We start from the raw sequence: 13,227 nt of genomic DNA, 5'->3' as shown, positions 1-13,227 counted from the left end.
AACCCAGTCACTGCTCATGCTAAAGGGATATTACTACAAGTCACTATAAATAGAAATAGTTATTAATCCATGTTGCTTGGTCTTTCGTTCATGCGTCCAAGGATTGGAAACTTGATAGCTATTGTCCTCGGATGATTCTTGGTGCACAGCCAACGTTCCCCTTCCTTCATCATGATTCACATCAAAGGTGTCTTAATTCTGTGCTGTTTTTTTCTTTCTCCCATTACCCTTTTATAGCAGCACACAATCCTACTGCCACCACCTGAGGCCTTGTTCCAAGAGTTTTCTTTAGAAGCTAGAGACAGGTTGGACAGAGGCAGTACCTCGACTGGCCGGCTGAACCTGGAAGTTTAGCACACACCTTACCCCAGGTGGATTAGTAACGGGGACATATAAATATACTTTTCCAGCTTACCTCTACAGGGCTAATCCTCACAATCTCTTCAAATGATAGGTGAACCATGTATCTGCCCAAAATCCATAAGTTTTCTGCACTGACCCAGGAAACAGAGTCATCTACAAAAAATGAATGAATGAATGAATGAATGAGTAAATACTTACATAAAAGTCTTCCCACTGGTGTGTGATGGTCAACGGCATCTTGGACATCAGGACCTCCTTCTTGAGTTCACTCATCCATTCAAGGACCATTTATTAAAAGCTCACCCTTGAGACACTATGCTGCACACAGACCTGGGTCACAGAGCTGGAGTTGGCCGCCATTGTTCCCGGTCCTTCAGCATAAGACTTTTCCACACAGCCACATTGTGTTGGTGGCGTTTGGGGGAAAGAAAGGAGAGCACGTGCATCCGTCACTAAGAGCTGTTTCGGGAGGTGTGGGTGGTGACTGGTGTCCAAATGAGATGGAGAAGTCAGCTTTGCACAGACTCATTCAGGAGAACATTATGTGTCTCCCCTGACCCAGGAATCAGAGTACAGGGGACCCTGGGACATCTGACTTGATGATTGAATCAAAAGGTGGCCTCAGAGGATAGATAACTGGGGAGGAACCATAAATTTCACCAACAACCAAGCTGAGTTTCTTCATTTGCCAACAATGATGAAGCATGAACTATACTCCTGCAGACGAATGATCCCCAAGCTCGAGATATTCTATTTTTTATTAATTCTTTATTGGTGCATTGTAATTGTACATCAGAGTGGGATTCATTGTGATAACTTTGTACTTGGGCATCATAGAATTTGGTCAGTTTCATCTGGGGACATCTTTAATAGCCAAAGTATTTCCAGTTAGCTCGGGGACCTTCATGAAAACAGAATTTTCAAGGTCCAAAAAGAATGAACTTTAATTCACTGTAGATTAATAATGAAATTTGGGCCGGGGCTGTAGCTCAGTGGCAGAGTGCTTGCCTCACACCTGTGAGGCACTGGGTTCGATCCTCAGCACCACATAAAAATTTAAAAATTAATTAATTAAAGGTATTGTGTTCATCTATGGTTAAAAATATTTTTTAAAAAATGAAATTTACCAGGCTGAGGTTGTGGCTGAGTAGAGCACTACTCATGTAATGGCCTAGGTTCCATCCTTAGCACCACATATAAATAAATAAAATAAAGGTATTCTGTCTATCTAATATATATATATATATATATTCTTAAAAAAAAAAAGAAATTTACCATATAGGAATTCCAGAAGGAAAATCTGTCCCTAAACTCTGGCAATAAAGTCTTAGGGACGTTTAGAGATTGAGTGACTTTCTCAGGGTTACACAGTGTGAGATTCAGGTTCCTAGAGGCTGGAGTTTATACTCCAGGAAGAGGGGATTCTGCTAAGCATCCAACACATTGTTATTATATTGTTAATGCTCCTTACACACAAATCTCAGAGATTAAGCCCAGGAAAAGGATTGTTTGGCATCCCTCGGCTCCAACCCCACTGGTTTCCTTCATGGTTCCCCAACACCCCTTGCTCATTCCCACCCCAGGGCCTTTGCATGTGCTGGTCCCTCAGCTTGGAATGCCCTCTCTGCAGAACCCCACATGACTGATTCCATCTCCTCCTCTGGATCACCCCTGAGAGGTCTTCCTTGATCCCTTCGTCCAGGGATTGGCCAACTACAGCCCATGGGTCACCCCCAGAGCACAACTTAATTTTACACAGTCTTGAAGCCAAGAAAAGAAGATTTATGTCTGGTTACAGGTGAAAATCATGAATTTCAGATTCCAGCATCCAGAAATAAAGTTTCCATGGGACACAGCCTTGCCCATTCACCTACCTCTGTGGCTGATATGGAAAAGTAGTGTCAGAGGTTATGGGCTCACAAAGCATAAAATATTTACTCACTTTTTAAATGACCTTGACAGAAAGCATTTGACAAGGCCTGTTCTAGCCTAAAGTAGTAACCCTTTCTCGTTTCTATCTCCTCTCTCTCTTTCACTCTTTCTCTTTCGATCTCCGTCCCACCTTTCCCTCCTTCTTTAAAAATTTTTCTCCCCCTACCCTTCCACAATAAAAGGATGAATTCAGAAAGCAAACATTTTGTCTTATTTTCTTCTATATCCTCAGCTGCCAACACATAGTAGGCTCTTTTTTGCTGAGCTGGGTGCAGTGGCGCATGCCTGTAATCACAGCAGCTCAAGAGGCTGAGGCAGGAGGATTATGAGTTCAAAGCACTAAGTGAGGCACTAAGCAACTCAGTGAGACCCTGTCACTTAAATGAAAATCAAAATAGGGCTGGGGTTGGGTCTCAGTGGTTGAATGGCCCTTGGTACAATCCCCTATACCCTCCCCCCCAAAAAAAATTCATGCTATTTATAGTCCTGACATGATGCATTTACCAACTTGAAGCTGAGAAGTTGTTTGCATTGTTAACCTATATAACCATTCTTCTCTAGATTGTTTTTTTCAATTGTGATAAAATACACATAATATAAATTTTGCCATCTTAAGCATTTTAATTGTCCAGCTCAGTAGTATTAAATACAGTCATTCTTCAGTATGCATAGGAGTTTGGGTGCAGGACCCACTACAGATATCAAATCCTTGGCTACTCTAATCCCTTAGGTAAAATGGCATAGAGTTTGCAGGTAACCCCCACGCCTCCTCCCTGAATACTGAAAATCATTGCTAGATTATTTATACTATTTAATACAATATAAGTGTTAGAGAAATAGTTGTTACATGATATTGTTCAGGGGATAAAAAAAAAAACATCTGAACATGTTCCATACAGACACATTTTTTTCAAATAGTTTCCATGCACAGTTGGTTGAACCCACAAATGCAGAGAGCCAGGGGTACAGGCCTGGTGTATACCCAATACCACCCATATCCAGAACTTCATGCATCTTGCAGAACTGAACTCTACCACCGTTCCAATGCCTGACTCTGAGTTTGACTACTTAGGACATAAATAGGCTTCTAATAAATACATTGCAGGTAAATAATCCTGACATATTTCCACTGTGGTTGCCAGGAAGGTCAGAAAACTAAATCTGTGCCTTATTGACTTGATTAGATTTCTTTCTTTCTTTTTTTTTTTTTTTTTTTTGGCAGTACTGTGGATTGTACCCAGGGGTGCTCTAATGCAGAATTACACCGCCAGCCCTTTTAATTCTACTTTGAAACAGGGTCACACAATGCTGCCCAGGCTGGCCTCAAACTTTCAATCCTCCTGCCTCAGCCTCCCGAGTAGCTGGGATTACAGGCATGAGCCACCATGGCCAGCTATTGCCTAGATTTTATAACAAAAAAAAAATCATATCTCACTTTAATATAGATATTTTTACACAGATTTTTGAACTTGTAACCCCATATTCTAAAGGTTCTCATCAACTCTGTCACTAAAATATTAGGACACACCATTGATTTTAAGATACAGATACATCCTCGATAGGTCAAGAGCATGTTGATGAGGAGCGGCTGAGTTTTAACCTTAAGCCTCACTAAACCCTCTCTGGAAGTTGTGTGACATCGAGCCCCTCTTTCAGAGATGAAGTGCCTCTTTGGAGGACAGACTCCCCACCGGTGACCCACCCACACAAGCACAAGCTCACCAGAGGTGTTGGCAGACGTCTGCAGAATCCCAGTCATCCAGGAATACAGCGCCCTCTGCGCATGAGCCGAGGTCTGGTCATAGAGATCTCTGAACATGGCAGAGCTAAGTGGCACAAACACAGGCATCCGTTAGTACCACGCAGGTGGAGGGGTGAACGGAGAATCAAAACTGCAAATGTGCCCAAAGCTGTCGCGTGATGAGGCCCTTCCCACTCTTTGGCTAACTGAGCCATTTGCTCCTTCAGGTGTCACACCATCCAAAGAGTGGCCTGTGTGCACTGCCTCCGCTTCCTCACCTCCTGGTGCCTTGGCTGCTGTTAATAGCTTTGCTGAGATATTATTTACATACACTACAATTTGTCCACTTGAAGTATTCTGTTCCATGGTTTTCAGGACATCCTGAGTTGTGAAGCCATCACCACAACCCATTTTAGAACATTTTAAGCACCTCAAAAAGAAATTCCATATCCTTAACTAACACCCCTCATCTCCCAATCTCCCCAGCCCCTAGACAGCACCAATCTACGTCCTGTCTCTATAGATTGGCTCTTTCTGAGCCTCTCACATAAACAGAAGCCAACAATACAGAGTATTGGGTCTCTGGCTTCTTGCACTTGGCATGATGTTTTTCAAGGTCGGAGTATGTCGGTTCTTCATTCCTTTTTAGAACCAAATAATATTCCATTGTATGAAGGAATACACCACATCTCCCTCATCCATTCATCAGTTGATGGACATTTAGATTATTTCCAACAACTTTGTCTTTTATGAATATTGTCTTTTAATAAACAATCCTGTGCGAATTTTTGTATGGACATATGTCATAGGCATTCTGTCTGGTCTCTCGGGTGTATAGCCAGGCATGGGATTGGTGGGTAGTGGGTAGATGGCACTGGTTAGCGTGTGTGTGTGTGTGTGTGTGTGTGTGTGTGTGTGTGTGTGCTGGGAAGTGCATCCAGGACCTCTTACAGGCTATGCACATGCTCTATTACTGAGCTACATCCTGGGCCCTTCTGTTTAGCCTCTTGAGTCTCCGGATCGTTCCCAAAGCAGCTGCACCAGTAGTGTGGCAGGATCTGACTTCTCCACGTCATCTTTGACACTCATGCTCTGACATTTGGATTAAAGACCTCCTGCTGGGTGTGAAGCTTCTGGCTCGTGTTGTAATCTGGTTCCTCCAGTACCACATCCCCCCATGGCCCAAGTCACCAATGGCCTCCTTCTGGCCATGCCCAGAGGTCCCTTTTGGCCAAACAGGATTTAACCTTTCACAGCACTTGGCACTGACCCTTCCTCCTGCCCAATCTGCAAAACCGCTGGATCTCCATGTCCTGGAAGCATCTCTTCTATAGCACCCATTTATCAACTCACTAAACCACCAACGCGCCAACATTTCTAAGCTTAAATTTTATCCCCATCACTTCTCCAACCATTTTATATGTAAACAGGCAAAGTGTCCCCTAAACCCAAATAAATGTCTTCTCCATAGATTTTTATTTTCCTTCTTCCCCTAATGCCAGCAAGAGAAGGTGAAAAAACAGGGGCAGGGGGGAGACAAGGTTCTTTTTAAAAATGGTAAACATTATTTGACAAGAAGATTGTCCATTTGCAAAAATGCTGTCTCCTTCCCTATTAGTCTGACCTAGAGCAAGTCATTGGGCCTCAGTTTCCTTGTCTGAAAGATGGGGATGAAAATAATCCTCATAAGGCAAAGAGGATAGAGTGGGAAGAGGAGGATTGGGATTCAGGAGACCAGGCCAAGTTCAGATGAAGTCAGATCCCGTGGGGTCATCTCAGGGTCACCAGGTGGAGCCCCCATGAATGCGGTTAGTGCCCTTTTAAAGGAGACTCCAAAGAGCTTCCTTGCCCCTTTTGTCATGTGAGGACCCAGCAAGAAAAACGCCTTCTATGAACCAGAACCCCCCATGTGACACCAAATCTGCCAATACCTTGCACATGGACTTCCTAGTCTCCAGAACTGTAAAAAATCGCTATTTGGTGTTTGAGCCCCCGAGTGGACAGCAGTTCTGTGATAGCAACTCACACCGCCTCAGACACTCAGGAGAGCAACACAGGAGGCTGGGATTGGGTGACACGTTGCTTTCATCCTTATCCCTCTTTATGATCACCCAAGACAAAGGATGCCGGATTCCCATTGACGGTAATAATATCAAACTTACTTTTAAAATAAATATTTCAAGTAATAAAGATGAGTCCTTATAAAGAAAAACACAAAGTGAATCATGGTACAAGCAAAGATTGCGGGGACAGAACCCAGATGGCTGAAATTTCAGACAGTTTTAATCACAGCCTCTCTCAGCTCCTCAGATGTTTAAGCCTCTGCTCATATCAACCTGTGTCCACCTGTCTTCTCCCCTCTGCCAGGTGTTACCTCCTGGGGCTCTCAGGCAGGTGAGAGGGTGGGAGGAAGCACTCACAGGTTCTTAAAGGCGTCCTCACGCAGGTGCCGGGGCAGCCTCTCTGTGACGTCTGGCTGGAGAAATCTGCCTGAGGACCCCCTCAGCACCCTGCCCAGGATCTCCACGCACTCCAGGGAGTTCAACACCTGGAAACACCTCTCCAGCGTGACCAGAAACAGGGTGCGGTTCACACCAGGGCTCTGCAAAGCTTGTTCCCGGATCGCTCCCAAGTCGATGACGACGTCCCCCAGGTCCTACAGCAAGGAGAGAAGCAGGGCTGTCTTGAGAGATGCCCTCTTGACTCAGAAGACCCAGGAGGGACCACACACTGTGGCAGTGGGGAGACTCCGTGCCGCTATGTGGAAACTTCTAGAACCTTCCATCACCTACCCAACAAAATCAAGGGCGTCACCTACTTCACCTGCCCTAGGTGACTTATCGCTCTCCAGATGCAGCATGATTGTCACACCTCAGGCCCTCAGTCGAGTTGGAGTCTCCTGCCCCCTCCTCCTAGCAAAATGCAGCTCATCCTTTTAAGATTGAGTTCCGTCGTCACCTCCTTGGCGAAGTCTCCTCTGATCTCCTCCGACTTCCTACTTCAAGTCAGCTCTCCCTCCACTGGGTGCTCCTGGAGCATCTTGAACCAAACTCTTTGATGCATTAAAGATGCTGTGAGCTTCTCTTCCCTCCAAGCCCAGGGTTCAGAATCACCAGGGAGACTTAAAAGCTCTGGTTTCCAGCACCACTACCTACAGTCTGATTTACTTGGTCAGGAGCGGAGCTCTGGCATATGATCCTTATGTGTATCCAAGGCTGAGCCAGGAAAGACCTTGAGGCCAAGGTCGCATGTCTAGTGGAGGGCCCAGGACCTAGAAGACACTCACAAGCCGTCTATCCAAATGCACAGACAAACGCTTTCCACCACAGAACTCAGGAATGAGGATGAGGTTTCCTTCCAATCTGAGGGATCCCTCTGTCCTTCACCCCACGTACCCTCCAAAACGAGCCACCATTTGCTGACCACTGACTATGCACCAGGCACTGTGCCGAGCATGGAGCAAATGGGCATCACCTTATTGAATTCTGATCCTACAGAATAAGCATCAAAGGTCCCCAAGTCAGGCATTCCCAGGTTAACATCCCAGGGCCCGACTTTTTCCCTGAGTAAATTGCTTACCTTTAAAAAAAAAAAAATCTGTTTCCTTCTCTGCAAAATCAGCACTTAGATTCTGTGTAAGACCTGAGCAAGAAAACGAATGTGCAAAATGACTGGGAGCTGTGAACACTCAGCCCGAGTTCCATAGGCGGTTCCTACCTCAGTGTCACAGGTGACAAAAGCAAAACAGAGAATATGCACCAATCCCCAGAGCTGGGATCTGAACAGTGTCTTGGAGCACAAACCCACCCTAGAACCTTGATTGACTGCTTCCTAGTTTCAGTCATTTGCTGTGGTGACTGAATACCCGTGTACTTCGCGGTGATTCTGTTTCCAGCCAGGTTCTTGCTGAGTAGCGCAGGGCGTCACTAAGTTGCTGAGGCCGGCTTTGAACTTGGTGATCCCCCTGCCTCAGCCTCTTGAACCACTGGGATTACAGGAGCCCCAGCCACTTAGTGGTTCTGAAGCAAGGGCCTGGGGTTGGAATTCGGGGCATCTGTGGACGCTGAGGGGGAAACTGCAGCTTCATTTCCACCAACACAAAACTGACACGTCGCACTTCCTTTGGGGATGAATGTAGGCAGCAAAGCCACAGTTTATACTCAACACAAAATTACACAAGTTATTAAACAGGCTGCTAAATCATGTTATCGAACGTGTTAAAAAAAAAAAACATAAATTACTATCCCCCAAGTGTGTCTGTATTTTACATTTTGATCAATGTTTTTCAATAGAATTTGCCTCCTTTTTAATCCTTTGTAATTTGTTCTTCTCTAAGTGCCAGAAAGGCTCACAGCTGGAGCTAGGAGCCCAGGTTTCAACCTCTGATTTGCTGTTTCTAAGCTGTGTCGTTTGAGGTTGTTCACCCTCTCTAAGCCACAGTTTCCTCATCTGAATATTACAATGGTAAGATTCCTATAACCTTATTTCAGAGGGTCCTGGAGGGGAGTCAATGAGTCCCTGCATGTCAAACCCTTAGAGCGATGGCCAGCAAGTTATTCGTCCCATAGGCCGCTGTGAGCCCACCGCTTGTTTCTGTGGATAATTTTCATGAGACATGTCTACAGTCACTTCTAATAGCTTCATTTCTCATAGCTTCTTTCATTCCTCAGTGGCAGAGTTGAGTAATAGTGTCAGAGCTTGTTTTTCCTGCAAAGCCTTAAATATTTCCTAGCCAGTCCCTTAGAGAAAGTTTGCTGATCACTCCCGTTAGAATGATGCCTCCCGCCTAGAACCCTCAGTAAACTTTAAGCAATACCGTTCCCATAGACCGCCACCCAGGGGTGCCTTTACTGTGGTATACTTTGTATTTTCCTTTATAAGGAGTTTTTTTTTAAGCTTAAATTCGTTTCTGAAGGAAATATTACATTCCTACCAAACTGGTTTGATGTATCCAACACATTTTAATAAGAGATATTGTAACAGTGTGTGATTAGGGGTTGGAGCTGGAGCTGCATGGTAGAACAGTTACCTAGCCTGCTGAGGCCCTCGGACATTCTCTAGCACCACTAAATAGATAAGTGATTCAAACTGGTGCAGCCAATATGGAAAGCAGTATGGAGATTCCTTAGAAAACTGGGAATGGAACCACCATTTGACCCAGCTTTCCCTCTCCTCAGTCTATACCCAAAGGACTTTAAAACGCATACTACAGGGACACAGCCACATCAATGTTTATAGCAGCATGATTCACAATAGCTCAACTGTGGACCAACCTAGATGCCCTTCAGTAGATAAATGGATAAAAAATATATATACACAATGGACTATTACTCAGCAATAAAAGAGAATAAAATCATGGCATTTGCAGGTAAATGGATGGCATTGGAGAAGATGATGCTAAGTGAAGTTGGCCAATCCCCAAAAAAACAAATGTCGAATGTTTTCTCTGATATAAGGAGGCTGACTCATAGTGGGGAAGGGAGGGGCAGCATGGGAGGAATAGATGAACTCTAGATAGGGCAGAGGAGTGGGAGGGGAAGGGAGGGGCAGGGGGTTAGCCAGGATGGTGGAATGTGATGGACATTATTATCCAAAGTACATGTATGAAGACATGAATTGGTGTGAACATACTTTATATACAACCAGAAGTATGAAAAATTGTCCTCAATATGTGTAATATGAATTGAAATGGATTCTGCTGTCATTTATTTTTTAAAAATCAATAAAAAAATTTACTTTATCTGCTACTAATAAAATTATAGCAGGAACCTTTAAAAAATGTTTAAATGGTTCAACTCCTTTTAAGAAACACTACTCCACACTAAACTGCCTCCAATAAAGAAAACTCTACAGGTCATCTTTTGGGATCCAAAGGACTCTCTGAGATGCCCACAGATCCCTAACCTCACTTTGTGGGAAATTACGTTTCTGCTTTTTGTCTTCGGCCCAGAGACCAAAAGCTGCAGAAGGACAGGGACAGCGTTCCCTCTCTACGTCCATCTCGATGGCCATTCTTCCTAGATGATGATCAAGCCGAACGATGAGAAGCACCCCCTCATTTCTTAGCATGCACAAGAATATGAATGATAACACTCTTCATAGGAAGAAAGTGAGTGGGAAGACCTAGGTCCTAAAGATCCCAGCAGGTTGGAGGGGGCAGAGGAGGGAAGAAGAAATAAAGGTGGCCCAGGCCCGGCTCAGGTCAGTTTCATTCAGCTCAACCAATCACAACGACCCGGGACTTCTACTTCCCCCAAAGATGACTCACCAGGTGATCCCTCCTGTCTTCTAAGAGACATTTCATGGCGGTCCCGAACTGCTGGGCGTCAGTCTTCCTCAGGTCCTGCAGGAGCTTCTGGGGCTGGTACAAACACTGCTCCAGATGGTTTTCCACAGCTGCCTGGACATGGAGAGTGAAGGGGACGTCGGTGAGGACAGACAGACAGGAGCATACCTGATCAGCACCATGGCCAACAGCCCAGCCTATTTCCCCAGATTCCCTACAAAGTCCCCAAACGGACCACCGGACTGATGGGTTTGGTCTGTCCAGCTCCAAAAATTTTTCAATATCCGCAAACATCAAAAAGTCAGGAAAGCTGGATGCTGTGGCGCAGGCCTGTGATCCCAGTGGTTTGGGAGGCTGAGGCAGGAGGATCGAAGTCCAAAGTGAGCCTCAGCAACTGACCCAGGTCCTAAGCAACTTAGCAAGACCCTGCCTCACAATAAAACATAAAAAGGGCTGGGGATGTGGCTCAGGGGTTAAGCACCCCTGGATTCAATCCTTAGTACCAAAAAAAAAAAAAAAAGATTGGGCAATTTCTCACAAAATCCAGGTTTCCAATTTCTCTTGAAAAATGCAAATATTGGTGATCAAAAGCAAGACCCCGGCAGCGGCTCACTTGCCACAGGCCCCGCCAGCCTTATTTCCCCACTCCCTGGTCTGCCTGGTCCCTGCAGGCGATGGAGGTTTGGAGTCCAGAGCAGCAGGTCTCTGTTCAGAAAGGCGAGCATCCCTAGATGCACTGCTGCTCGAACCCAGGCCCGCAGCAGCACCGGGCAAAACTCAGGCAGTGAACAAACATCCATGGTGTCCCCTGTCTCTCCTGAAAGACATTTCCTGTGCTATCTGGAGAATTACTTTCTAAATCTCTTTAAACAGAGGTACTCTAGGAAGGGCAGCATGTGTGATGTGGACAAAACCTTGACCCTGAACCCCCAAAACCCATGTGCAAAGCTCCACCTTGACCCCTCCTTGTCTTGTGGCCTGGGATACACTAGGTAATTAGGATTGCAGGAAAAAAAAAAACACAGAATGCTGAGTTAGATTTAAATTTCAGATAAAGAGCAAAAAAAAATTTTAATGTCGTTATATCGCAAAAATTGCATCGGCTACACTCATAATTTAAAAATTACTCATTATTAATCTGAAATTCAAATTTAACTGGACATTCTATGTTTGTATTTGTTCAATCAGCAACACTACCTCTGGGCCTCAGTTTTCTCATCTGGAAAATAGAGACCATGGCAGGACTTACCACGTAGGGCTGTGAAGAGGATTGGGTAGTGGGTACAGTGTTTTCAACAGTACCTAGCACGAGTTAGTGCCCCCTGCTCTTCTCTGTCTGGAATGAACTGAATAGTGATTGACTTGGCATCTCTCCCCCTAGAATGGACACCCCACATCCCGGGTAACAAGACTGTCTCATCTCCACTGAACTCCCAGTGTCTAAAACAGAGACTGGCAGAAAGAGGATGCTAAGTAGGTGCTGAGTGAATCAATGCATATGTACATGGAAAGAAAAGCTTTTGTCAGATGTGGCCACTAAACAGAAGCCCTGCCTCCTTCCTTTCTCTTTGGTAGTGAGGTGCATCATGAGGGGCATCTGTTTTATCCTAATGCACGTCTGACAAAAGCAGATGCCACATGGGAGGAGCCAATGGTTCACAACCTACTCTCTGGGTGTAGTTGATTGACATTTTCGTTCTTCTTAAAACGTAAATAAAATGAAAGGAACTTCTTTACTCGTTGGCCAATGACAGGAGTGATTTCTTTGCTAAACTGGGAAATAGTTTGGGAATACTGAAAGAAAACTTCCTCAAGGGTGTGCTACCCATAGTGCGACGGTGAAGACCCAACACGCCACACTAACACTCATGCCATGCTGTCCGGTTCTCCATGGTCTCCACCGTGCCCTATTGCTTCCCGAGGCAAATATCCACTGCTTCTATCAACATGCTTGTGTTGGCTGCTTTCGAAATAGTAGACTCAAAAGAGAAGAAGACTATTTCTTGGAACCCTGATTGGAAGACCGATAATTATACCCAAATATCCATTTTACCTGCAGTGGTTTGCCCCCCAATTATTTATGTGCTAGATGCTTTTTTCCCATTGGAGTAAGAGGTAGAGTTTAGAGGTAGGTCATTGGGGCACAATCCTCAGAAAAAAAAACTGATGTCATTTTCAAGGGACCCTCATTAGTCCTAATGAGAGGTTTGTTATAAAGGAGTGACCCTAATTCCTGAATCAAGGCTTCTTGTCTTGCCATGTGATCTCTTCCTCCCATACCTGTTTCCATCATGGTGGTACCATCCACCATGAGGTGACACAGGCAAAGAGGCCCTTGCAAGAGTCGACACCATGCTGTTTGGACTTTAAGCCTACAACTGAGTAAAGCAGACTTCTTCTCTTTATAAAGTTCCCAGACTCAGGTATTTTGTTATAGCTTTGGAAAGCTGACTAATACATTTCCTTCCATATTCTTCTTATCATCGAATACCTCAAGATTTAACTGGGTGTATGGCTTCTTTGCAGGAAGATGTGATTATGGCATCTGAGCCAATACAGTAGAAACAAAAGGAATTGTACAACTTGCAAGTCACATCCTTAGACGAGAAGATGCTAACCCTTCACTTTCTCTTTCGATCCCTCTTCCCTGATGGGGGAAGATGTTTCAATCATGGGAGCAACCACTTCTTAGGGGGTGACCAACCAAAAAGACAAAAAGATCTTGGGGTCTTGGGTGGTCTTTTGAAAAAGAGTTACCCCTCCTCTCTGAATCTCCCACTTAACTCTGGAGAAATAAACTCAATATGTTATAAAGAAAGAAACTAAAATTGTTTGAGCTTCTGGAACTTGGGGTCAGCTTGTTATAGAAGCTGACTTAGCCTATACCCTAGTATACCACATTGTC

The 13,227-nt window shown here is 44.7% G+C and overlaps 1 protein-coding gene across 1 annotated transcript in view; it reads right to left on the bottom strand.

Annotated features, from left to right (window-relative positions):
* Otoa (otoancorin) overlaps positions 1-13,227 on the bottom strand; it is a 63,899-nt gene that overhangs the window by 47,995 nt on the left and 2,677 nt on the right. The window contains exons 6-9 of the mRNA XM_026392082.2: positions 10,305-10,436; positions 6,457-6,692; positions 4,018-4,121; positions 416-516 (exon numbers count right to left, since the gene is read on the bottom strand). Coding sequence (XP_026247867.2) covers positions 416-516; positions 4,018-4,121; positions 6,457-6,692; positions 10,305-10,436 — 573 coding nt within the window. The remainder of the gene's footprint in view (positions 1-415; positions 517-4,017; positions 4,122-6,456; positions 6,693-10,304; positions 10,437-13,227) is intronic.

The sequence above is a fragment of the Urocitellus parryii genome, chromosome 9 (assembly GCF_045843805.1).
Source record: "Urocitellus parryii isolate mUroPar1 chromosome 9, mUroPar1.hap1, whole genome shotgun sequence".
Taxonomy (NCBI): Eukaryota; Metazoa; Chordata; class Mammalia; order Rodentia; family Sciuridae; genus Urocitellus; species Urocitellus parryii.
This window is presented reverse-complemented; position numbering and strand designations above follow the sequence as displayed.